Source organism: Formica exsecta, unplaced genomic scaffold, assembly GCF_003651465.1.
Source record: "Formica exsecta isolate Colony F162 unplaced genomic scaffold, ASM365146v1 scaffold51, whole genome shotgun sequence".
Taxonomy (NCBI): domain Eukaryota; kingdom Metazoa; phylum Arthropoda; class Insecta; order Hymenoptera; family Formicidae; genus Formica; species Formica exsecta.
Genome location: NW_021852343.1, coordinates 240,716 through 268,593, shown reverse-complemented (window position 1 = coordinate 268,593; position 27,878 = coordinate 240,716). Strand labels below are relative to the sequence as shown.

The 27,878-nt window shown below is 32.8% G+C and overlaps 3 protein-coding genes, 1 long non-coding RNA gene and 1 pseudogene across 8 annotated transcripts in view; 4 read left to right on the top strand and 1 right to left on the bottom strand.

Annotated features, from left to right (window-relative positions):
* The window catches only part of LOC115241745, a 9,962-nt gene extending 7,513 nt beyond the window's left edge, over positions 1–2,449 (top strand). Inside the window, exons 8-14 of the mRNA XM_029817672.1 lie at positions 384–501; positions 696–831; positions 919–1,041; positions 1,604–1,694; positions 1,852–1,994; positions 2,078–2,210; positions 2,292–2,449. Of these exons, the coding sequence (XP_029673532.1) occupies positions 384–501; positions 696–831; positions 919–1,041; positions 1,604–1,694; positions 1,852–1,994; positions 2,078–2,210; positions 2,292–2,342 (795 nt within the window). The 3' untranslated portion in view covers positions 2,343–2,449. The remainder of the gene's footprint in view (positions 1–383; positions 502–695; positions 832–918; positions 1,042–1,603; positions 1,695–1,851; positions 1,995–2,077; positions 2,211–2,291) is intronic.
* Positions 1–25,276, top strand: part of LOC115241730 (mannosyl-oligosaccharide 1,2-alpha-mannosidase IA) — a 481,287-nt gene extending 456,011 nt beyond the window's left edge. For all 4 annotated transcript variants that reach the window (XM_029817652.1, XM_029817655.1, XM_029817653.1 and 1 more), the window contains 6 exons: positions 16,788–16,967; positions 19,194–19,407; positions 21,407–21,631; positions 21,925–22,130; positions 22,566–22,760; positions 23,630–25,276. In XM_029817652.1, coding sequence (XP_029673512.1) covers positions 16,788–16,967; positions 19,194–19,407; positions 21,407–21,631; positions 21,925–22,130; positions 22,566–22,760; positions 23,630–23,752 — 1,143 coding nt within the window. In that variant the 3' untranslated portion in view covers positions 23,753–25,276. The remainder of the gene's footprint in view (positions 1–16,787; positions 16,968–19,193; positions 19,408–21,406; positions 21,632–21,924; positions 22,131–22,565; positions 22,761–23,629) is intronic.
* The window catches only part of LOC115241755, a 170,292-nt gene that overhangs the window by 133,681 nt on the left and 8,733 nt on the right, over positions 1–27,878 (bottom strand). The window lies entirely within an intron of this gene.
* On the top strand, positions 3,178–6,085 carry LOC115241746 (annotated as a pseudogene).
* LOC115241750 lies at positions 6,990–9,289 on the top strand. The gene is made up of 7 exons (XM_029817676.1): positions 6,990–7,303; positions 7,405–7,669; positions 7,781–7,897; positions 8,263–8,353; positions 8,425–8,570; positions 8,675–8,807; positions 8,884–9,289. Exons 1-7 carry the CDS (start codon positions 7,198–7,200, stop codon positions 8,938–8,940), a joined length of 915 nt encoding a protein of 304 aa, XP_029673536.1. The 5' UTR covers positions 6,990–7,197; the 3' UTR covers positions 8,941–9,289.

The window sequence follows — 27,878 nt, the reverse complement described above, 5'->3', positions numbered from 1 at the left end:
AAAAAAAAAAAAAAAAAAAAAAAAAAAAAAAAAAAAAAAAAAAAAAAAAAAAAAAAACTTAAATACTTAATAATTAAATTTTTTGTATTTGTATTTGTTTATGTATTCTTGGAAATTATTTGGGCGAGAAAAATGATCGATAACTTTAACGTAAAAGTAAAAATAGCTGCAGAGAAATATCACTTTCAGCTTACGACTTTCATCACAACAGAGTATAACTCGGATCTTCTTCTACAAGTACTCGCATACAGCATCCCATGGTTTGCTTATACGTTAAAGTATAATATTCATTGCCTGAATATAAAGAAGGTAGATACATTTGCGATATCAAACGCATTCTTTCTCGATAAAAGTTGATGAATAATCATTGTCGTTGACCTTAGATGCGAGGCCTTATGAATCAAGTGCAGCGTGACTGGAATGCATTAAGCAGCGCGCAGGAAATCGAAATAATAAAAAAATACTGGGCTATCGGAAGATTTATCACATTGATTACGACATGTAAGCAGCATCTCGAATAATTTTTTCGCGCGGTATATTCGATAACGATTCTTCAACCATTGCAGTGTTTATTTATCTATCTATATTCGGTTTCATTCTGGTGCAGTTTTTATCCAATTTTCTTCTGGACATAGCAACGACTGCAAATCAATCTCGCTCACGACGGTTACCCGTCAAGGTAGAATATTTTATAGATCAACAAAAATATTTTATCCCGCTTTTGTTACATATATTCCTGATCGTTTTGTGTGGACTAACCACAGTGGTAGCGACCGAGACGCTTCATATGTCGTATACGGAACATGCATGTGGATTGTTCCAAATAGCCAAGTAAAGCAACGTTTCAGAGTTTAAAAAACGAAACAATTGATATTAACATAGTTTGCAAACACACATTTGGTTTGTTATCAATTTTAGTTACCGCATAGAACGGGCACTGCATAAGAACACGATACAAGATGTTACATCCCCTGCCGAAAGAAATTTAATCGTATGCGAAGAGATAATAAGTGCGGTCAATATGTACAGGAGAGCAAGCAAGTTCGTAATTAATGATTAATTTTTGATTGAAAGCTTCTTTTCTTGCAAAATACGATTTCTGCTCAAATTTTTCAATTATTTCCAACGAAATTACATATAAACTACAAAATTCCATACGAGAAATCATATGAATCAGTAAACGTAATTGATAACACTAGATATATATATATATATACATGTGCGTGTGTGTGTGCGTGTGCGTGTGCGTGTGCGTGTGTGTGTGCGTGTGCGTGTGCGTGTGCGTGTGTGTGTGCGTGTGCGTGTGCGTGTGCGTGTGTGTGTGCGTGTGCGTGTGCGTGTGCGTGTGTGTGTGCGTGTGCGTGTGCGTGTGCGTGTGTGTGTGCGTGTGCGTGTGCGTGTGCGTGTGTGTGTGCGTGTGCGTGTGCGTGTGCGTGTGTGTGTGCGTGTGCGCGTGCGTGTGCGTGTGCGTGTGCGTGTGCGTGTGCGTGTGCGTGTGCGTGTGGGTGTGGGTGTGGGTGTGGGTGTGGGTGTGTGTGTGTGTGTGTGTGTGTGTGTGTGTATTTGTATTTATATTTATTTATTCCACACCGTGTTATTCAAGATTTATAGATATGTCGAAGGCAAATTTCAAATGGGCGTATTTATTTCTGACACCGTTAGGAGTGTTGTCGCTAAGTATCAATCTTTATCGTGTGAGTTATTATTGATATACGCTTCCTACGATAATGTAGCTAAGTAATTAATATATTATAGTTTGATCAAATGTGTCGAGACGCAACATTTGCACTATCCGTAACGCATAAGATGTTTTTTGCGAAAGCAAATTATTATTATCTGTGTTTCTCACAGTTTTCTCAGTTGATAATGACCGAGGAATATTACGAGCAGATCGTTAGCATTCTGTTCATCATTGGCCATTTTTGGTACATGTTCTTTTGCAGTTACATAGGACAGGAAGTAATCGATCATAGCGGCCATATCTTTTACAAAACGTGAGTAACGTGTATATTAGAAAAGAGAATAAATCTTCAGCACGCAATTTTCAGTAACGGTTTTCTGCTGGTAACTTGTACAGATATAATACAAAGTGGTATGTTGCACCGTTGAAAGCGCAAAAATTATTGCTGCTTGTGATGCAAAGGAGCACGCGGCATTCCGCGTTTGTCATTGGTGGTTTGTTCGTTATGTCGTTCGAAGGATTTTCCACGGTAGAGTACCAGCAGTTATAATAACATTTTTAGCAAAAATACATTTGCTTCAAATTTTCTAGATTAAAATTTCTGTTTTAGCTTACGAGCATGTCAATTTCATACTTTACGGTGATCCGTTCCACCAAATGATTGTTGTCCTCCCTGTGAAATATGGCTAATTGTAAAATCATAGAACGCTTAGAACTTCACGATGCGAGTTGTGATATACTTGTAGCAAGTATAAATATAGTAATAAATATAGAATATAGTAATAAACATAGTAATATATAGTAATAAACATAGTAATATATAGTAATAAATATGGTAATACATAAGAGCAGTTGATCGTGTGTGTGAAGCTAGCATATCATTTCGTGAGCTTGTGATGCAAAGGAGCATGTGATATTACACGACCGTCATGGATCATTTTTCGTTCCGTTATTAGGAGGATTCACTACAGTAATGTCCCGCACTAATATAATATTTTTTTTATCAAATATTTAAATATTCCGAGAGGCGGAGTCCCTCTCCCGCCTACATAAATATTGTAAACAACTTTTTTCAATCAAAAAATAACAAATTATTATACTAATTCATAATTTTTTTGGATCTAATTAAAAATAGCTCCTCATGATGTTCACCAAACACACACATCATTACGTTTCGATAATTATAATCGTATAGCAATGTGTCTTAAATTATTCTCTTGTAACTTTAACACATTCGCAATATTTGAGCACCGCGAGAAAAACAAGCGTAACGTATCGCGTCTCGAATAGGAATGAAGAGACATCAAGAATATGCGAATGCGACTTTGCAACTGCGCCTGCGTCGATAGAATACGCGTCAAGGGATGAAACATCAAATACATACAGTCAGGGAAATGATATTTAATCGGTTTATTGTGCCGGAGAGATTAATAACATTTCGTCCAACGTTCTATTGTAGATATAGACGGTAGAGCTATATAAGATATAAGATAATACTATAATTTGCACCTATATTATTATAAGAATTTGCACGATATCGGCACATTATTTCGAATTCGCGAAAATGCGGAATTGTAATATGCAATCGAAATGCCGAATCTAAAAGGTGACTGGAGGAATGAGGTTCAGCACAAACGTGTCACAACATTTGAACCGAAATGGCAGGATTGCATGGCGAATAGTTACTACACGATAAATAGAATTCTGTTACTATGTGTTGGTTTGTGGCCGTATCAAAACTCTAGTTTCAGGCATATTGTAATAGCATTTACGACCGTAATACTTATGTCGAGCGTAGTAGTTCAGGTATGACAATATCTTTTCTCTTATAGCTAATATGTATATCCGATTAATTAATTTTCTTTGTGGACAATATTTAATATAAAAATTAGAAACGGAGTATGTATATGTTATAAAGCGGAATATATTACTATTCTTATCTTATAAAATGTGCATGACACATTTCTCTTGTAATCGTTACAATAACATATATACAAAGTTTTTTTAATAAAAAAAACAAAATTTTAACAATTAAAGTTTTTGTATTTTGTATTTGTATTTGTTTATATATTCTTGGAAATTATCTCGGCGAGAAAAATTATCGATAACTTTAATGTAAAAGTAAAAATAGCTGGAGAGAAATATCACTTTCAGCTTACAATTTTCATCACAACAGAGTATAACTTGGATCTTCTTCTACAAGTTCTCGCATACAGCATCCCATGGTTAGGTTATATGTTAAAGTATAATATTCTTTGCTTAAATATAAAGAAGGTAGATATATTCGCGATATCAAACGCATTCTTTCTCGATAAAAGTTGATGAATAATCGTCGTTGAACTTAGATGCGAAGCCTTATGAAACAAATGCGGCGTGACTGGAATGCATTAAGCAACGCGCAGGAAATCGAAATAATAAAAAAATACTGGGCTATCGGAAGATTTATCACATTGATTACGACATGTAAGCAGCATCTCGAATAATTTTTTCGCGCGGTATATTCGATAACGATTCTTCAACCATTGCAGTGTTTATTTATCTATCTATATTCGGTTTCATTCTGGTGCAGTTTTTATCCAATTTTCTTCTGGACATAGCAACGACTGCAAATCAATCTCGCTCACGACGGTTACCCGTCAAGGTTGAATATTTTATGGACCAACAAAAATATTTTACCCCGCTTTTATTACACATATTTCTGATCGTTTTGTGTGGACTAACCACAGTGGTAGCGACCGAGACGCTTAGTATGTCGTACATGCAACATGCATGTGGATTGTTCCAAATAGCCAAGTAAAGCAACGTTTCAGAGTTTAAAAAACGAAACAATTGATATTAATAGAGTCTGCAAACTTACACATTTGATTTGTTATCAATTTTAGTTATCGCATAGAACAGGCGCTGCATGAGAACACGATACAAAATGTTACATCCTCTGCCGAAAGAAGTTTAATCGTATGCGAAAAAATAATCAGTGCGGTCGATATGTACAGGAGAGCAACCAAGTACGTAATTAATAATTAATTTTTGATTGAAATCTTCTTTTCTTGCAAAGTGCGATTTTTGCTCGAATTCTTCAATTATTTCCCATAAAATTACATATAAACTACAAAATTCTATGCGAGAAATCGTACGAATCGTCAATAAATGTAATTGACAACATTAGATATATATATGTGTGTGTATTTGCATTTATATTTATTTATTATGCACCGTGTTATCCAAGGTTTGTAGAAATGTTGAGGGCAAGTTTCAAATGGGCGTATAGCTTATTGTTACCGTTAGGAGTTTTGTCACTAAGTATTAATCTTTATCGTGTGAGTAATCATTGATATATATTTATCGATAATGAAGCTGAATAATTAATGTATTATTTTTTGATCAAATGTGTCGAAACACAGCATCTGCATTATCCGTAACACGTAAAACATATTTATTCCTCGCGAAAGCAACATATTATTATTTGTGTCTCTCACAGCTTTCTCAGCTAATAATGACCAAGGAATATTACGAACTGATCGTTAGCATTCTGTTCATCATTGGCCATTTTTGGTACATGTTTTTCTGCAACTATATAGGACAGGAAGTAATCGATCATAGCAGCCATATCTTTTACAGAACGTGAGTAACGTGTATATTAGAAAAGAGAATAAATCTTCGGCATGCAAAGTTTTCAGTTACGGTTTTCTGTTGATAACTTGTACAGATATAACACGAAGTGGTATATTGCACCATTGAAAGCGCAAAAATTATTGCTGCTTGTGATGCAAAGGGGCATGCGACATTCTTCGTTCGTCATTGGTGGTATGTTCATTCCGTCGTTCGAAGGATTCGCCACGGTAAAGCACCAGCACTTATAATAACCTTTTTGTCAAAAACACATTTGCTTTAAATTTTCTAGATTAAAATTTCTGTTTTAGCTTACGAGCATGTCAATTTCATACTTCACGGTGATCTTTTCCATCCATTAATCGTCGTTCTCCCCGTGAAATACGGTTAATCGTTAAGTCTGAACACTTAGAACTTCACGAGTTGTTGTGATATGTTTGTTGCAAGTATAAATATAGTAATAAAAATAGTAATGCACAAGAGCAATTGATCTAATAAACCGTTTGTAATTGTATAAAAAATGAAATACAAATGTTTTATTACCGGCATCATTTGTTAATTCTTCAGTTGATCTTCTTCCGCACAATAATTACTATCGGATTGTCAGTTATATTGGCAAGAACATTGCGAAATAATAAATCTTTTCATTGCTATTATTTCATTGAAAGTGACTAACGCGATGGTTTCACGCAGGCATAAAAAAATGAAGGCAGACGATCCCGTTGACAAAAAACGAATGTAAAGCGCCTGCGCCGGAAAAAAATAAAGAAAATTATGTATGTTATTACCCTTCCTTTCTCTCCCTTCCATCAAACACCTCCATCACCAGCGAGAATGTATTATTTATATATAATTCACGAAATCGCGTATGTTACTTTCTTCCGTTAGTCTATAATATAATGACGATAAAATCGTTTCGTTGATAAACTCTCGATAATTTCTGCGCTATTCTTCGCTATTTGAAGATTACATTTAATGCCGTCTATAATTCCCGGTTTCATAAAAAAGTACGTTACGATATAAAAGAGATTTTAGCGAGGACGAGAATCTCTCTGAAAAGTCCAGTCGACGGAACAGTATTTCGATTGTGTCGCGCAAACATGAACTTTGTTGGAAGTTCCTATTACAGAACTCATCGAATAATGTTAATGTGTCTTGGTCTATGGCCATATTATACACGATGTTCGAACTATGTTTGTTGCATACTTTTGTCTTTCTCTTTTTTATCTGGTATTATTTTTCAGGTTTGTCGTTTATGATCAATCATTAATAAATATTGATTCAGGCTGCTACGGTATCTGTTTAAAACTAGTTGCTTACTGTATTTATTTCTTAATATATTAATTTTTTTAATTGTTTAATGAATTTGTACGTTTTACATTATTAATATATCATTAATATATTATGTTATTTTCCAATTTATTTGGCAATTTATTTTTGGCATTTGATAAATTAATATTGTTAATTTTACGCGTAAACAGGATATACATTTTCATACAATACTTTTAATATTTATTCCCTTAATTTACACGACAATATTTCATAACTCAATGCTTAAATTAAACATTAATGTCACACTCACAAAAACATTACAATCTAATTTTTTTTTATTATGTAAATATTAGTGCAAATTCCATTAATGATCGGTAAAAAATTAATTTCAGCTGACAGCATTGATTACTAAGGAATACAGCATGGATACTTATTTAAACGTTTATTCATTTACTGGCCCAATATTAATTTATATAATTAAATATTATACTATATTTTTTAAAAGCAATAAAGTAAGTTTATAAACAACAAACTTAATTGCTAACAATGGTGATGATATGTTCTGTAAATTCAGATATAATTTTCCCTCAAATACAATTAAGATCATTGATATCTCATCTTAGACAAAAAATCTTATGGAACAAATACGATACGATTGGGATTCTTTAAAGGAGAAAGAAGAACTTAAAATTATGCACAAACGCGCTAACATCGGAAAACGTTTCACATTCATTATGATAAGTGAGTCATATTAGAGAATCAAGAATTGCGAATTAATTTATACGATTACGGAATTAGAACAAAATTAAATTAAATTTAAAAAAATGCCTGGATTGTTTTAGTATTGACGTACACAATGATATTTCTGTGCATGTTAACATTTTTTTGGCCAAACATTCTTGACATCATGATACCTTTGAACGAATCGCGCCAACCATGGAATTTTCCGGACACGATGGAATATTTTATCAATCAGAAGAAATACATTTATTTGTTAATAGTTTACGTGATTCTGATAGGCTTCATTGGTGCTACCATATTGATAGCTTTAGATACGCTCGCTATAATGTGTGTACAACATGCATGCGCAATGTTTCAGATCACCAGGTAACTGTGAATTCTTAAAAGTGGTAATAAATTTATCGCGTATCGAAATCAGGACATTGCATTTCTGAAAAGCAATATCTTGTTTTCGATGACATAATTGAATTCTTCCAGTTATCGAATTGAATGCATTGTAAATAAAAGCCAAATGAAATCATTAGCCATTTCAAAAAAGTCTGACACTTATAAAAGCATCGCAAAAGCTATCGATAGTCATCTAAGAGGCATCAAGTTCGTATTAAAATTTATAGATATTTTCTCTGAGACAATCAATTTTTTTAAATATGAAGAATTATTTCATAATAAAATACTATTTTGTATTCAAATTTACATTGATGCTGTTTCTATTAATTTGAAAGGAGAGCTTAAGATATATATATATATATAAGAAAAATTAAATATATGTCATTAAATATATTATTATTATATATCACTAAATAAGAAGAAATATATCTCGTATATTTTATGTTTCTATACTTCGTATAATATAATGCAAAAAGTGTTAATTTCTTCATGCGAATATTTCTTTATAAGTTAATAATCATTTTCTGAACATCAAGTTTTTAAATTACATTACAATTTGACTACTGTTCAAGATTCGTCGAATCTATGAAATCCATTTATGAAACTGTCCACTTGTTCATAATTCCTATAGGCGTGACAGTGTTAAGTATTAATTTGTATCTTGTAAGTCTTTAATACAAACAATTGTATCGTTAATATCATATGACAATTCTTAAAAGTTATAATCTCCGTAGCTTTGTGAATACATTATGGCAGATACTAGGGACTCTGGCATAATCATAACATTTGGGTTCATTATCTGTCATTTCTGCTACATGTTCCTCAACAATTACATTGGTCAACAAATAATAGACCACAGCAACAATGTATTTAAAAAAATGTAAGTGCTAAAAAAAAAGAAAGATATTTAAATATTTATCTAAAGTGTATCATACACACAATAGATTATACAATATGGATTAATCTAAGACATCTCATGCACAGATGCAGCACTCGATGGTACGCGACTCCACTATACACGCAAAAATGTCTTTTGCTCATGATGCATAGAAGTATGAAAAGTACCACATTGAGCATCCGTTGTGTATTTTTGCCATCTTTGGAAGGCTTTGCTACGGTAAAAGACGAGGAGATGCGTGAAGAATATAAAAGATCTGTATTTTTCTTTACAAGCCATACATATCTTTTTACAGCTCACCAACGCATCGCTATCGTATTGTATGGTAATCTATTCTAGACGCCACTCATAATTACAAAATAGACGCGTTAAGTAATCGACAAATATTTTTGTGGAGGAAACTGTTTTTGTGTTAAATAGAGAAACTCACATCTTTGAATCTTTAGGAACTTGTTATCCAACTGTATTCATATCGTTTCTATTCTAATAAGTTTTATTGAATTGAGAGAAACGAGTTATAATATTTCTTTAAATAATTAAAGTAAATAGCTTGAGTAGTTCATACGACTTGATTGATCTTATTCGATCGATACCAAAATCACGATTTATTTCGTAACACAAGATTTTATTACATAAAAAAAAGTCAGCTATTTAAAACGCTCACGAAAAAGATAAAACGTTACGTTTGGACACTAGCCTGTTATTTTAATCAAAGATTACGGTTTACGATTTAAAAGATACATTTCGAGAGCACGCGACGGACGATCAACCGTCTCGATCGCTTTAATCTGTGGAGAGGTTTTGTTGTAAATCGTGATTTCAGCTCTGACAAGAGCAGACACTTGAGTAGGCTCCTTCGACATTGCGTTGCCACGCTCTTATCTAAACTACAAACATAATGTCTCTATCCTACGAGAAGCTCCTAGCTAGAGGCACTATCGGCATTGCTTGCAAGTATGAAGAACGCGTGTATAACTCGTGCACAAATCTCCTCTGGTATGCCGGACAGAAATTAGCGCGTCTTGCATCATATTTCACTTGTCAGCTAATAGTACGACTATTTGTCTAATAGCATGTTCGATTCATTCACGATCCTAATCTGTTCGAGTGTTAATTAAACTCAATGAGCGCTTTATGAGAATTAAAATTTAAATATATAATTCATAAATATATAATTCGATCATCAAAGCTGTTTATTAATCGCTTTTCATATTTTATTTTACGATGTTTCTTTTTAGCTTTAATTAAACTTTAATTTACGTAGCATTAATTTGGAACAAGTTAGAAAATACATTATTCTTTATAATTTAAGAGATTATTTAATATATAATAGAAATAATTTGATATCAATTATTTGAGACCATAATACACAAGATGGAAAATGAAAGTAATAGAGTTATAAAAGATAGAAAATAAAAGTGATGCGCGAATCAAATTAAATTATTAAGTGAAGATCACTCAGAACTTATATTTAAATTCTTTAAAAACTCACGAAACTTATATATAAGGCAAATTAATATTGTTAATGGAATATTTCTTAATAAATGTAATATATTATGATCTAAATCTAAACCATACGGCATCGTCATTAGATATCCTAATTCCGAAATTAATTTCAAGCAGCATATTATATACTTAAATAATACTCTTATACACATTTGTTTATGTAGTTGTTTCAAAAATATTGATACCAAATTTTCATTTATTTTAATATAAGAATTTGTTGTGTTTAATGAAATAAAATTAAAACAGTAAAAGAAACGTAAGAATATAAAAGAAAACATGTGATATTAAATAAATATATAAAGAAGATTAAGAGTAATATATAAAGATATGTCTTTGATGACATTGTTACGATATGATTGAGATTACGAATAATAAACGAAAGATCGTCTTTCTTTCAACCTCCTCAGTCTCCCATTCGGGAGATCTACGATCTCTTAGTACATTTCTCTACTAGTCTTGTTAAATACGTTCTCTTTCGTCCAAAATCTCCTCCGTCTTATCCTTTGTGTAATAAATGTGCGGTAGCACTGTAAAGGATAGACTGTCGGACATGGATCGTGCATAATGTGTCAAGATTTCCTCAGTTTAGTGTTCGACAAGAATATTAAATAACGACATTCGGATCTCACAAAATGCAGTAAGATATATATAAAAAGTTTAAAATTATAGTATAATAACTTCAATTATATACACATATTGTATCATTACTTTAATTACATTTACAAATGGAACTTTTTAACTTTAATTACTCAAATTTCTCGCGATATTTTGATGACTCACCGTCATTTTTTTTTTAATATGTTAAATAAACAGAGAGGGAAAAAACCGAGACATCTCAAAAGAATTAATTCAAAATTCTGAGGGGATTCCATCCCCTTGTCAAAATATGGCGATGCAACTCTTGGTATTATCGCAAGTGCGCGCATAAAAAAAGCACTTTTTCTTCCCCGTGGCAGTTTTCCAAGATAAGCGAATCCCTTTCTAGGAAAATTCCTTTGTAACCTCGCATCGAGACAAGACCTAGACAGAGGGCGAACTATCGCGCAGGGTTCTAGCAAAAGTGGAGCGTGTATAAAGGCGTGTCGAAACTTGTTACTCGCGCCGGTGCTTCCGTGACTATCTGCTGAGCTGTAGTCAAGTTGCCTTTACAAGTGGCACAAAAGCACGCGAACGATTTTCCCGAGTTTATAACGTGTTTCGTCTAATATAGCCGCATAACCACGGCCGATGATTACATTTCGTTTTTTTTTTTTCCTTTTTCAAACAACTTATCTGTGAAAGAGAGACTAAAATATCATTAAAACTGAAAAAACAGTAACAAAATTATTAACAATGTCCGTCTTATATCGGTTAGATTCTCTATCTCTTGATAGAAATTAAGACCTCAAAAATATTACTATTCCATCAACTTAATATATTTTATATCGCCGAATCTATTCCAACGATTGTATAAAAAAAGTTTTCTAATCGACAAGCTTATAGATCGTTGGAAAACCATTGTAGAAAAGAATGGAGACTATATAATTGATTAATAAAAGTGTTATCTCTAAAATATAATCTATTGAAGTTTATATTTAAATCGGGCACGAACTTATGCAATCATCTGATAGATAATAGATGATGAATGAGCAGAAATTATGGCGCTTTGGAAATGTCTGGAGATCTCTTTGTTCGCTACGTTAACGTGTATCCTAGTCTGCGATGTAATTTCACTCTAAAGTCGTACAACTTTTGCGAGTGATGCGGTTGCAAGGCCAAACAGTGACCTGTGCTTAAGGTCGTGTTACATTTACGAGACCTTATGTTACCGAACTTATGTGGCTTGTTGCAGCACGTACGGACAGAATGAAGGTGCGGCGAAACTGCAGCCGGTTTAACTACTGTTGGCTTTATTTTCTCACTTTCTTCACTCTTCTTCTTAATTGCACATCCAACAGTATTCTCGAATCGTTATACTAGTTTCGCATTATTTCTATAAGATCATTTAGTCTTTATTACGCGAAAGAATAAAAATTGTTATTTTATTTTATAAATTTATATTTTTCCTATATCGAAGATTTCGCGAGAAATATTATTGCAAAACTCGATTTTCGCTTTTTCATGTATCTTTCTTTACCGTACTTTCTTGACCAACAAATGATCTTCATAAACTGTTATTTGCGCGATATTTAATCGTATTTTTCTCTAATTCAATTCTTTCTCGATTAATTTTTGATATTCGTTTAGAATATCGTGATTTTATCACATCGATTTTTTTCACGTGCAAATATTTAGAAACCTTTAGTACCTTAATCGACGTAACAGACAACGAGATAACTTTGCAATCTATATAAAAGTTATAAAGTTATAGTTATCAGAAAAATATGTTGTCGTAGACACAAAGTTTAAGAGAGTTTCGGTATTTTTAAAATATCTCCGGTTTCATTTTTCGTTTGTGCAACGATTTCAGATTACATCAACACCTGATTCACCCGTCTGTTCCAACCGTGACTCTATTATCCCTTTAAACAACCCTCTTCCAGCAATTGACTTTGCTTCTCACCATGCTTTTCGCTCGGTTTGCCTCGACCCATTTTCGTTCACGAGAGCCATACTCGAAAACGAGGATCGTAATCGTAATTACTTTGCTCTCCGAGTCGAGGATATCGTCTAACAGCCTTTTCGTCGAATGCATAGAATGCAATAATTGAGAAACACTTCTCCTTCCTAAAAATCGATACGATATCAGGAAATTACCGTGTGCATTACGATTTCATCGTGTGCCGAACCGACGATTGTCTTCTCGACATAGGAAGATAAACGAGCAGCGATTTACGAGGCCGTGATTACATTTCACACCGGAGTATCCGTACCTTATCGGCCGTTGTACGCAAAGAGATACGCAGGGTGATAGCGAGATCTCGTATAGAACTGACAACGCGTCTGCAAGGTAGCGCAAGGACGGGGTGAGTGAGATTATAAGAGGGTCCGGGATCTCCGACGTGCCGCTGAGCTAGTGGAAAATAGCGTGATGTCTAACAGAGAGCCCGGCTTCTTGTCCGACTTTATTTCAACCGACGACTCCACCTCCGGAATCGGTGAGATGGTGATCGGATCGGAGAGCCGTGAAATAACAGACCTGCGACGCGAAAGCGCTCTTTTTCGCAAATTTGCATCTATAGCCAACGCAATTTCCTCTACTCTAGTGCAACAAATAGAATATTTCTCCAATATTATATTGAATATAACGCCATAAATTACGAGGCAAATACGAAGAAATTATTATCTTCTGTATATTATGAGTTTTCTTAAACTCTCAAATTATTAGATAGCATTATTTTTAAGATTTTGATTCTAAAAAGTAATTGGTCAAGCATATACATTCCTAGACACTTTTTGTGAACATAAAATCTTTAGTGATTACCTGAATTTTAAATTACAATACATTCAATCTAAAGATATAAACTTTTACGAATTCATTATTGCATTCTGACAAAAAAATTCAACGAATAAATATTAGAATGAATAACATAGAGAGAAAGAGAGAGAACTGCAGTGGTGCTTGTTCAACACTGATTGCCGGCGGAGTTTTAGGATAATTCGGCACGCAATGTTTCGAACATCTGAATTGAAGCAGTAACAGTGTAGGTCATTGTAAGTAATCAAAGATTCGCGTGTGAAACACCGACGGTTCATCGGATTCGTACACTATGTTACGCATGTACACGAATCCAAGAGAGGTACAAGGTACAACTGCATTATATCGCGTGTACACGCGATTGCGAATATCAATGCAATCACATGAAACATATAACAGTTTCATTAAAACTTAATTTATTATCATTATTAATAATAACGTTGAGCCGAGCATGAGAGGAGATAGATGTTGCCGCAAACGGGAAGGGAAAGATAGTCGAAAAAAAGAAAACGATGAAGATAGAAAGGAAGGATAAGAAAGAAAAAAAAAGGAGATAAAAGGAGAAATCGCGATATTCGTGTAGATAACAGTAATCCGTTTAGATCTAAATTGCCATCGTGTCTTATATTTAAACGTATCAATTATTAAATAGATATATCAGCATCTCTCTTAATTTCCGTCTACATCTCTTTTGCAATATTTATGAAAGATGCTTGCAAAATTATCTAATTTCACATTTTAAAATTTTATCATCAAAAGCGGGTTCTGGATATACGTTATTCGAGCACCTGCTCCTTAACGAAGGGCAGTCTTAATAAGAATGCAGCGTCATCAAGTGCTAGGTAAGCAAGTCAATCAGCCACGCCTGATGAACCGGAAAGGATGTACAACACAACACGCAATAGCCAGTAACATCCTTTGAAGCTAACGACCTCATAAACCAAAGATCGGCCTGTTAATATATAAGCCATGCGCAAGTTCTTCTTTTTTTTTCCTTTTGTAAAAAAAATGCTAAGATATTTCTGTTGTGTGTGCGCGCACAAAGAAATTTAACGAACCATTCTCTTCTAACATCTAGTGTTTACCATTAATTTTCCAGTAAATATACTTCATTAATAAATTAATGTGTTTTTAAAATATTTGATATAATAATCGATATTCATCGCAATTTTTTTATAATGAAAATTGATGAAAATTACTATCATCTTAATTGAAAAACGCGCAATATGACTATTTTTATAAGAATAAACGCATATCTTATTGCAGTATTATTGACGCGATAATAAACTTGTCTTTATATTATAAAGATATTAAAAATTGTCTTAAAGAATTTTTAACTAATTTATTCGTTTATATATATTATTCTATTTCGTATGTGCATATTTATCTACTTTATATATACAATACTCGCGTACAAATATTTTCAAATATCACAGTAATTTCGATCGAAAATAATAAATTGCAAATCAAATAAAATTAATTATATAAATATGATAAATCAACTGATAAATAAACTGTTACTTTGGTCAATTATATAAACATAATATAATAAAGAAATTTTACAGAGAACATTTTAATAGAAAACCTATCTAAAGTGTAATTTAAAGTTGACAAGAAATATTTAATCCTGGAGTATAATTGACGCGTAAATGTATCGCTTACAAACTTTCCACGGTACTTCGTATCGCACCGTGCATCATAAATGTCAATTAGCGGCACAATACCTTGCAAACATGAGAACAACGCCAATTTACCTGCTTTCATACACCACACGTCATTATTTGTACGGTTTTGCGCCTGCATGTGAGTATTTTCAGATTCTCCTAATCATAGAGCAACTATTAAATGTTTAACGAATATGCAACTAAGTATCTCATGCGAAGAATTTATTTTATTTTGTTATTTTATTGCGTAACAGTACATGTATCCATGTAATTTTAAATTGAACATTAAAACGGTGTACAATGATATAATTTTGAATGCAAACTTACATATATACAACATAACGCGAGAGCGTTTTTCTTTGAAATTCTCATTCTACATCTAGATATGTTCGTTCATTTCGATCGACTTTGATTGCTAATGTCGATATTTACAAACCTAATTTTGAAGTTAATTCTGTATGATCACACTTGCATATTTGATTTACACCGACGGATTCCACGGAATCTCTACGAGTTGGAACGCCAATGTTCAGAAATGCCAGGCCTTTCATCTAACTAATAAGCGAAGAACATAGCTGAGAATATTGCGGAAATTATGCGGATGTCTAATTTTAAATGACGACGAGATGCTTTGACTGCAGGAAGCATTTAGGTAAGATATGGTTGCTCCATCTTTAACCGAGTTATTCTGACGTTTATACCGGATTTGCATATAGAATACGCGTGTGTTGTCCCCTTTATCTCTGCTATTTAAAATTTTTGTACAGTGTTGTAGAACGCGTTCATGGAATCCACATAACTGAGCTATCTAATTGTGCTTTTGTTAAAAAAGAAAGTATCTTCTATACAATCTTGAAAATTACATTTTCGAGCATTTTATTTCTTTTTTAATGCATTTTTAAATGCAAATTCGTAATTATTAAAAACCATTAATCAAATTCGAAAATAGCACATACGCTATCATTAAAAAATAATTTATTTTAACGTAAACTGAAAAAAAGAAAAGTTTTTTTCTTTTTTTGATATTACTATTTCACAAATGATTTAATTATACAAATAGTGCAATCTGTCGTATTTACATCACTTGGATGATGCAAATCGAGTTTCTGTACGACGAGTTGTCGCAACTGCAACTTGTTCGTTGAATACTTATATTTTATATCTTGTATATTCTTATTCAATTATTGCACATTTGTTTCATTTTATCTTATATCACCTTCCTTATAACTTTAAGATATCAAACTACCGTGCATCTTAGAGCTGCCTCGGTGGCGCTTTACTAATTTGTTTCTCTTCAATATTAGACGATTTTACATGAAAGAAGAAAATATTTTATTAATATTGAAACGAGAAACAATTATATGCACATTTTAAACGTTTATGATGCGATAAATATTTAAGAACATTTAGAAATTGCATTTGTAATTATGAATCTAAAAAAGAGGCATTAAAAAATATATGTACATATTATTTTACTCCGTTAACGCGGATGCGTCTGTAATATTATAATAATCGATTTTGTACGAGAAGATGAATGTGTGTGTGCGACGTGTAACAAGTTAAATTTTTCCATCCAATAAACGATCAGCATGTTATTAATTCGAACACTTTGCTCGTTTTGCATTGTTTCAGAACTCCGAAATATCGCTGTTTGAGACCAATATTCGTTTCATGGGAAGCCTGCTCGCCTGTTACGCTCTCACGGGGGATGTAATGTTCCGGGATAAAGCGGCGCAGCTCGGCGAACGGATGCTGCCTGCCTTCCAGACGGAAACCGGAATTCCTCATTCCCTCATCAACCTTCATACTGGGGTAAGCGCGGCTTTTCGTTACCATAATTCGCCAGTGCTCACGTCAACGTGTCAAGAGACGGGTTCGATGTACTTTGATATTAACTTCGTTTCGGAAAAATAAAAACTTAATCATTTGCTGTATTGAAGAATAAAACAAGAAAAATTACACGGATATATAACATGGATATGTACAGAGTGTATGAAAACTACCGATATCTGTTTTAATGTTATTAAAATTGATATTTAAAAAACAAACCGAAAGGAGAAATTTTATTCGCGAAATTGTTTTTATTATCATGCTATTTGATGTTGAAAGTTAAAAACGATGACAAAAAATAATCTACAAACTTCCACTGAAATAAAATTCTTGATTTGTTTATATAAAGCGAGCAACTAGATACATATATAAATATCGTGTGAGATTTTTACAAATTAAATTTAATACATTAATTTAACATTAATTTAAATTTCTAAGAAACAGTTAATTAATGATCTATATCACACATATTATTTCACATGTTTTCGTAACTTTTCTCGCTATAGTTCCCACTATGCGAATAATCCATTTGATCTGTTAGCTTATGAAACATGCGATGCAAAAGTAAAGTACAATTACCGCTCTTTTGCTTCCACGGTTATAATTTAAGAGAGATTAAGAAAGGATTATCCCAGGGCGTGGTATGTTTCCGTTTTTGCATGCCTCTTGTCAAGCATCATAAACGGCAACGATGTTGCACTTTAATTGAAACGATTCCATCAAGTCACGTCTGTCGAAATAGCGGCGCACGATTAATATGCAAATTCTTAATTGGATGGATAATGAGGCCGCAAGAGGTAGATAGATTCTTGACTTCCTCTATACTATACTCACGTTCGTATCAATAGATAAAAATTTTCCTTTTTTTCTTTTTTATTATTCAATCATTCGATGAAATAACGTCAAGGATTTATAAATTCTTTTGCTATCTCTATGTGCTATGTTATAGTTACTAAAAAAAATAAAGTAAAAAAAAATAATGTTCATTGACAGATACAATATCGGGCGATTTCAAAAAATATATTTACAATTAAAATGCAAAGAAGGGAAAAAATTATTATTGTGATACTTACACAAATTACTTCGCGCTCGCGATAGCTAAATAATGATCTCTATAACTATACGCATAATTAAAGGCAGTTTGCGAACATTGAATCTGGCATACAATCTTATCGAAGAAATTGGCGCAGTGCGAAAGTGCCGTTAACGGGAGAAAACGAGAAATGAGAGAGTCGGATTTAATTACATCGGTGCAACACGTGCTCCGATTGACCTTTGCTTGATAACCTCGTAATTCCTATTAGCGTTCTTAATGAACGCGATTAATTGGCGAGTTTTAACGTGTCCATTTCGGACGCCATAATTTTCTATTAATTTTGAATGGTGTGAGAGGAAAGAGGAAAGATAGAGAGAATTCTCAAAAATGAAACAATAACAAGACCGAAAAAAATGCCAAACAACATTTATAGCAGAAAAAAATTTATATTTAATAATACTAGACGATAAGAAATTTTTATTCGCTTCTTCCCTTTAATAAAAGAAAACATATACCACATCGAAGTCATAGCGCTCATCTATCTCATGCGATGAAATTATAGCGGACAGGTTAATTGACTGGCTTAAATTATAAAGCGATTATGTTTCTATAATACCTTCGCGATTCTCGTTACAATATTCGCGATATCCGATGAGTAGATCACCTATTTGTTTCTTTACACTTTCGGCGCTTTGCAAGAGGTGTTTGATTATATATCTAAAACCTCATCAAATTTTATTTAAATTTTATTTTACAAAATTTGTATATTATTCTTTTCTACATCTTAACTCTTTTCATAAAAAAATTAATATTTTTTTGCCTACTCTCATAAATTATATCGTTTTTATTACGTTTTATTTGCTTTCCATAAATTCGCCGCATAATTGTATGTGTATCATAAATATATTCCAGATTTCTCTAACACATGTTAGATTTATAAATTAAAAAGATCTTAATATGAAAAACAGAACTGGCACAAATATTAATATTTGTACCATTTTAACTTTATCTTTTTTCTACCAATTACAGCAGAACTGTTTTATTGCATTACTTTATAAGTAAATATTCTCAATTTAAGATATTTGCCCATATCTGATCTATTCCTTCATATTGCTTTAAACATCTTATATCTCGCTATATATTCGAGCTAAAAAGTTGCGCTTATTTTTCAGGCGAGCAAGAATTACGGTTGGGCGAGCAGTGGCTGCAGTATTTTATCCGAAATCGGAACGATGCATCTTGAGTTCACCTACTTGAGTGATATAACGAATAATCCAGTGTTTAAGAGCAAAGTCGAAAACGTGAGAAAGGTCCTGAAGAGTCTGGAGAAACCAAAGGGTTTATATCCGAATTATATTCATCCAAGAACAGGAAAATGGGGTCAACGTAAGTGGAATCTCACAGTAATCTATGTTAATTCCATACATTTCGATTAATATTTGCAATACATATAATACACGCGCGACTATAATTTGCTTAGCAAATTATTTGTATTTGCAATATTTGTAAATCATTCGATGCAAAGGAGAGTATTTTGAAAACATAGTATATCACAGAGATCTAATCGCATTATTGTCCTCGGCATCATTGTATTTACTTATGCGGAAATGTCTAATATAGCAGTAAATCGCGTTCCTACTTCCGTCTGTATGCATTCACATTTAAACATTGTATTTACTTATGCGGAAATGTCTAATATAGCAGTAAATCGCGTTCCTACTTGCGTCTGTATGCATTCACATTAAAAAAATAAAAAATAAAAAATAATACCGAACTTCCGTTTTCAATCGAACGATGCTGGACGGTTATAAATATACTCGGTGATTTATTACTATCATTTCGTATTTAATAAATCTTCAGGCGCGCGTAGAGCAGTACATCTTGCGCGAAATAGGTTTTTTAATCTGACGGCTATCAATTATATTGCGAGAAAATAGTTTCGTATAGTCGCGAGGTGGAAAATTCGCACACCTTCAGTCGCCTCTTTTTTCCTTTTTTTTTTTTTCGCCATTTCGCATCTCATAGCGTCGGCCCATGTCACTTCGCGAAAAGATATCCCGCCGCGGCGCCGTCATCGCCACATAGCCGATCTTGAATATCGCATTTATCATCCTCTGCCTCAGGTTCTAAATCCCCCGCGCCTGCATACTTTCTCATTGCACGTATGACGAGATCCTCGAGGATATATATCATCCAAGCCGTTCGGTATCTAGCCCCATCGCATATCCTTCCCACGTTTTTCACGGTTCTGCTCCAGTGAACATATCCATACAGTAAATACAGTGAGAAAAAAAATGGTTTGAATGAACATGAAATTAAGTGGCTTTGAGTAACAAAACATCTAAACAAATATATAATAGATTAAACAATTCAAATAATTAATGCGACAAATATTTTATTGATTTAATTATTACGATTCTATTGCAATTTCACCGATAAAATTTACCATATCAATACGTAATTGATGATAAACCGCGACGAGAAATGAATGATTTAATTTTGTTCATTGAATTATTAATTTTTTTAAGTGTATTCCACGAACATCTATTATTGATCATATTTTATTTTTATAAGATGTAACATTGTTTCCTTTTCGTAAATAAAAATTAGTGTTTTTTCGAAACATAGTTTGTCATCTCCAAATCATAATTCAGATCCGTTTAACAAAAACTTAATCTTACGGCGGTCGACTGACTTATGCATCATAGCGCATCCTAACGTATTCAACTCTCAAAGAATCAAAGATCAAAGAGATAAAGCTAAGCCATACTTCCTTTCGTCGAACGAACCGTAAGATAAAGCGGAAACCGTGTTCTTAGCTAGCCCAAGGCACCTTAGGAATTAGCCCGGCAGAAATCAAGGTCTGCCCTTTGTTTCTCCATCCTCAGATGTAGCCAAAGTAGTCCGGATAACAAGCCTCTCCTTTCCAAAGAGATTTTCCCAACATTCCTTTATCTCATAGCGATTACGGTTGTTGTCCATTTTAAAGCAGTATCTCTTTTAAAGCAGTCAAGTTAAAGCTATTTTATTTGACAAACGAATCATCCGCAAGTCTCTAATTTCATTTCGACATGAAAGAAATGGAAAACAAGTATAATTGGCGATGCACTAAAGACTTTTGCGAGTATAAAAGTAATATTATTATTTTATTATTTTTCTTCTAAAGACGGAAAGTTCTTTACTTTTAATTTCTTATAATATAAGAGCTATTGTAAACTGATTTTCATATAAAAAAATTTGAAAAATTTTGTACTACTAAAGAATGTATACATAAGAAAAAAGATACAGATCTCTGCTTGAAGATTTTCCAGAGAAATATGTCGCGAGCCCCCTTGGAATTCGCACGAAATTTACTATGACCGAAATATTTTCGTGAAAATTGCAGATCATATGTCGCTCGGTGGGCTCGGCGACAGTTTCTATGAGTATTTGCTAAAGGCCTGGATCCAGTCGAACAAGGAGGATGTCGAGGCACGCGAAATGTACGATCAGGCTATAGCAGCCATAACCGAGCATATGATCAAAACGTCCCCTGGGAAACTTGTATACGTGTCGGATTTAAAATACGACAGGCTTGAGCACAAGATGGGTCATTTGGCTTGCTTCGCCGGTAAGTTGTGTATAATATTGTATAAATTAATACAATTATTATTACCATTTTTACATTGTAATCATCGAGCTTGAATATGATATAAACGAATGCATTTACTCTTTAAATATATTCTGTTTCCATATATTAATCGATTACTATTCAAGTCTCGACATGAAATTGATAACAAAAATTATTTATTCGACTTTCGTCACAAAACAGAATTATTATTTTTTTTATATTAATATATAGAAGAAGCAAAAAAATCAACAAGAACTTAATAAAAACGATAATGTTATTGGTACACTTTGTAGGCGGTATGTTTGCTCTGGGCGCGAAAACTCAGGAAAACGAGTTATCTGATAAATACATGAATATCGCCGCCGGTCTGACCAACACGTGTCACGAGTCCTATGACAGGAGCGCTACGAAACTCGGCCCGGAAGCTTTCCACTTTATCGAAAACAATGAGGCGAGAAGCTTGAAGAATGGCGAGAAGTATTATATTCTGCGACCCGAGGCAAGTCGTTTATTCTCTCATTTAAGAATAAAATTATCACGAATTGATAAAGCATCGTAATCACAGTTATTATTCCTAGAAGAAACTTAAGAATTAACTTAAGAACTTATTTTCCTAAAAGAAATTGTTTTTATTCGCACTAAATTTGCACTAAAAGTCGTTTCACAACCGACGAAAACCGCTTTTAATCACGAAGAGAAATAATACTTTGACATATATAAGATTAACTTTATATTTATTCGCAAATTGTTCTAATTTGCTTATTTAATTATTTATTAATTAATTATGTACAAGAGTTTATAATAAATTATAAAATATGTGCTTAAAAAAATAAGTAGCCCCCTCCCCTGGTTTTTTATTTAAAAAAGTCAGTGTATATACTATATATACATACATAAAATTTATTAGACAATAAAATGAGATATTCTTTCGCAGACTTTCGAATCGTACTTTGTGATGTGGCGACTAACGAAAGATCCGAAATATCGCGAATGGGGTTGGGAGGCAGTTCAAGCACTGGAGAAACATTGCCGAGTCCCCGGAGGATTTACGGGACTTAACAATGTTTACATAGTCGACTCGGCGAAAGACGATGTTCAACAAAGTTATTTCTTCGCTGAGACATTGAAGGTAAGGGAGAAAGGAGAAGGAAGCATTGTTTCGATGATTTAGTTAACGCTACTTTTCATAAAAGCTGACTTAAATGTTACTTACACCTTCTCGGCAACGCGAGAATATTTCACAAATTTACATTTATAACAGTTTGACTGCTTGGCATCACTTTTCGTTTCTGTGCATATGTTGTCTTCGCGTGCTTGAAATTCTGAATAATATAACTCTATTATGCAGCTATAAAAAATTTTAAACGGATAGTAAATATAACTTTAATAAAGTTTTATACTCTTTCACTTTTTGTCTATCACTCTTTTATGCTTTCGTTTTTTTAACAACGAAAAACCAAATGCTATAATAAAAAATGCCCAATAATAAGTTGACTAATAATATTTTTTTCCATAATTGAATGACATCAAGATATTCCTTGAAATGCATTATTATTATTAGTAATTAATAAAACTCATCAAATTTTTATTTTGCTTCAATATTTCAATGATTTTTAAATTGTAGCATATAATCAATATAAATCTGATTGATTGACATTATATTATAGATTTTTTTTTATTTCTCTTGTCCAATCTATATATATTATTTATTATAAACTAGTATTTATATTATATAATAACACGATAAATATTTTTAATCAGAATATATTTAAGTAAAAAAATTAATTAAATAATAAATATATAATATTCAACAGAATAAGATTCCAATAAAGCATATTATTCAAAATTTAATCAAGTTATATCAGTATTGATTTAATCACACACAATATATAACGCAGAAAGGAAAGAACAAAAAAGTTAACGTAATATATGTATGTTACGAAAGCACTAAACATGTGAATATATAGTACATAAAAATATGTTCTTTTTTTTTTCCAGTATCTCTATTTACTATTTAGCGATGATGATCTCATAAGCTTAGACGATTGGGTATTCAACTCCGAGGCTCATGTGCTTCCTATCAAAGGCAATCCTCTATATCGTCCAGCTTCTGGTTTATAAACCGGACAAGTTCACGACAGTTTGAACGATACTGATTAATTTTTTCATTCAGCAGTGATGGAACCGACACATAATACGACGATACACAATGTATCAGAATTACATAGCAACCGAAAATATTTACTTTGATATTTACGAAGCGACTTTCTCGCCTTTGTTGTATATAATATTATGTAGATTGTGAGAGAAAATTTTGTATACCGCGACAAAACAAAAATACAACACTGCATCGATATTTATTTTATTTTCTTTTCTTTATTCGCGATATCTCAAAAAAATTGTTTATTTGATAAGTTTAATTACAAAATTCAAAACAATTATTTATCTAATTTCCGTATATGTCCTACTCTCCTATAACATGAATATCCGATTTTGATTATGTAATACATTTGAATCGCGGATTAATGAAGATGAAGGAGAATTAGTCTGTCCTTCAATTCAATAACGAGCGATAAACATACACACATACTTTAAATTAACATAATTATTTTAGGTAAACAAAAGAGAGAAAGTGTGTGTGTGAGAGAGGGAGAGAGAGAGAGAGAGAGAGATACAGAAAGCGCGAGGAGAATGAAAGTGAGAAGAAGAGAATACAAATGTTAACGAACGTTATTTAAGCCACACGTTTGTAAATAGCGAAAATAAAGCGAGTGAGAGTGAAAAGACGAACGAGAGAGCTATTAAAATAGGAGAAAATGTTGCGAGAGTATGAATGCTTCGCCAATTTCCTTTTTCAGTTGCAACGCAAAGCGGTCTCTATCAGCACTAAAATATGTATTTGAAACGTTGTAGCTATACGTTCGCAACATTTTTAACGTTTCTCTAAAGATCACGAAGAGAGTCGGTGCAGATTTAGCCGCGTTTCTTTCTTTTTCATCAATTGCTTTGAAAAAATATAATTCTGTCAGAAGCACACGAAGAAGCGTTACTAAGACTGCGAATTGTACCACAATATATGTTAGAAAAAGATTACAATGATATTAAAAATCAAATTGTTAATGTTTTTTCTAAAGTCAAAACTTTGATAAGTTTTGTTGCGTGCACGAATTTAATGGATTGTCAATTGTGATTGTTAATTGATACTATGTGTATTACAATAATGTTTTTATACAGCATTAAGTGAGGACGCGAGTTTCATATCGACGATGCCAAACATCGATAAACTTGTTTTGTAACGCTAAAAAATCAAGAATAGAACTGTCAATCAATCAAAAAAAAAAGATGGAAAAAGAAAAAAAGAAAAAGTGATAAACATATTTAGCCAAAAAATCGTTATAGTATCATTTTTTTAAATGTCCTATGCAACATTTTATAACGCTAACATTTCACACGCATCTCTTTTCTCGATTTTTATCGACGTTCTTCAAAAAGATTTTGACTATTCAGCAATTTTGCTATCCCCCGATTCTATCTCCCTCAACCCCTTTTTTAACAAAGAAAAAATGAAAAGTACATAAAACCAACTGTCAGTCTCACGATTGTGGTTCGAGCGTGCGTGCTTTTTGTATGGCGAATAAATCGAAATAAAATGATATAAAGAGGAAGCCCGCGGGAGAGAATGCAGATTGACTACAATCGTACATTCGCAGCGAACTATGGCGATCATTATTGTGAGTCAGTCGAATGTTGTAGTTGTAAAGCAATGTAGCAGCCGATTAACTAGCAAAGTCTATAATGAGAGAGAGTAGATATGTATATAAAGATTACAAGAAAGTCATATTCTGTACGAGGAGTGCAAAGTATAGAGTGGAATTTTAGAAGAAACACCATATAATTGTATAGCGCTTATACTGAACGATAAGATTGATTCGTCCAAATCGGATTCTGCAATATTCATCGAGAAACAATTAGAAGCAGTAGCATATATCCCAAACACACGCATTTTTGCAGTGTTCGGGATTGAAGTTACAGTTATAATTGCAGTTACACAGGAGATGACAACAATAATCATTTCATTTCTCAAATATTGGTCTTCGATAGGTTCTTGTTTTTTTTACAAATTCATCTCGCAAATAAGCTAGTTTTGTAAAACATCCTCCTTTAGTAAGTATAATTCTTGTGGTGTCTCTTTTATCGAGTTTACGAACAATCAGCGTCGCACTCGTCGGTGATGAGAACGACCGGAAAGTTACTTAATGTATACATAGTGCAGTTCTCACGCTACGTTTTTCGTTAAGATGTAGTTTCAAAGACGAGAGACTTCGAAACATCATCTTCAACAAACGCGCGAAATAGAAAAATATATACATAGAAAGATTTATAATTATGAGATTTATATATACGCGTACACGAGCGTGCACGTAAACATTCATTCTTATGTGTCCGAATGATAGCAAAATGATTGAATGCGCGATTATATATTAAATTTTAGCGCGTGATAGTTGATAATAACCGCATTATCGTTTTCATTTCACGTCACCGTCGGACCTCCAAGAGGCTCATGCGGTTCCATCATAACGCTTGTCAACACAATTTCGGCAAGCATTTAATATTAAGTATCTGGAAAAGAGTTGCACCAAGTTAGTCAATTACTTAATCAAAACAGTTAATCACTGTTGACTAAGTCATTTAATATTAAGTATCTGGAAAAGAGTTGCACCAAGTTAGTCAATGTTAATCACTGTTGACTAAGTATTCTCGGACTACATTATAGCTACAATTATATTATGTAGAGAGAAACAAAAAAACCGAAGTGTTAAACGACTTTTACCGTATTATGCACGCATAAAAATGTTACGTATAGAACAATATCTTTGTATATATTCTATGCGCAGACTATGATTCTTTGCGTATCTCGTAAATGAATTACGATCAGTTAACTATCGGTGCAGCTCGCTCAAGAGAAGTCATAAAACAATGTACAATGTCACATTCAATAAGATATCATAGATAAAATTCATTTTGTAACACAAGATGCATTTTATACCACAAAAAATAATCTTTCATCCGTATTGTTCATAACTAGAATAAAATATCAGAAATTAGTGACATTTTACGGTGAATTTTCCTTATCGCGCGACATTTATTCGCGATAAAATATACACGGATGCTGGCACTTGTAACATTCAATAGGCGACCGTCTCTCAATGCATTTCAATATCGTCCGATTAGGAAGACTCACCATCAAACCTCGTAAACTTCCAATTCTCATTAACAACACACACAAATACAGTAAGCTCTAGATCGTGTGTATGTAAGAATAGTGATAACAACATCGAGAATAATGGCGAGGAAATGGCAGTGTCCGGCGACGATGATGATAGTAATAACGATAGCCTATACATACATTGTGAATAGATATTTAATAATTTATTGTTAACTAGAGTATTTTACTTGGACTACTTCACTGAATGGGGTTTTGGGTACAATAATCTTTTCTTATATGGCAGATAATGGTGGCGCTTACACTTTGTTTATCTGAGTGAAAGGAATTGTAAAGGAGAGATAAAGAGAGAGGGAAAAAGAACAAAAACTAAACTTTAGCTTTACTCGCCTGGTCTTTATATGATGAGCAAAAGCTACACGCGTCACAGAAAAAAAAAATATATATATATATATATATATCGTTGGAGAAAAAATGTGTCACGAAGTTTTTGTGGAATGCGAACTATACTTGTAAATACAGTACACAATCTAGTAATAACGGGGTTTTACTTTAACAGCTTTACGTAATTATTACTTTGTCATGATCAGTGAAATAAATAAATATTGATAATATGTTACATTGCAAAACTCCCACTGTACAATTTCCACTCCAGAAATTTATCCTAATGTCGACAATCAATACTCACGATTTTCAATCGACGATAGAGATGTAAAATTTTTGTAAATTTATAATAGTATATCTATAATGATATAAAACCTTTATAAATTTAGATTGCGATACTTTCAAAACAAACAATTGTTACTTATAACAAAGATTATATCTCTATTATCGTCGATTGACGTTAATCGTTAGATTAAGGCTAATGTGTTGCATTAAGTATCATTTATCGATCGAGGTAAGCCATAATCCTTTAAGTAGATTACTCTCCTTTAATGAATCCTGATATGGATTGCCTATTAAGCTGATCCTTATTAAACAAATGATCAGTCAGAAAGCTTAAGATCGCGTCCATAAATATAG

Excerpts from the sequence above, each read along its gene's own strand:
- LOC115241750 (XM_029817676.1), top strand. The coding sequence starts at position 7,198 with ATGGAACAAATACGATACGATTGGGATTCTTTAAAGGAGAAAGAAGAA. Across the intron at positions 7,898-8,262 it reads AGTCATCTAAGAGGCATCAA|ATTCGTCGAATCTATGAAAT; the intron begins GTTCGTATTAAA and ends CTACTGTTCAAG. Across the intron at positions 8,571-8,674 it reads AACAATGTATTTAAAAAAAT|ATGCAGCACTCGATGGTACG; the intron begins GTAAGTGCTAAA and ends TCTCATGCACAG.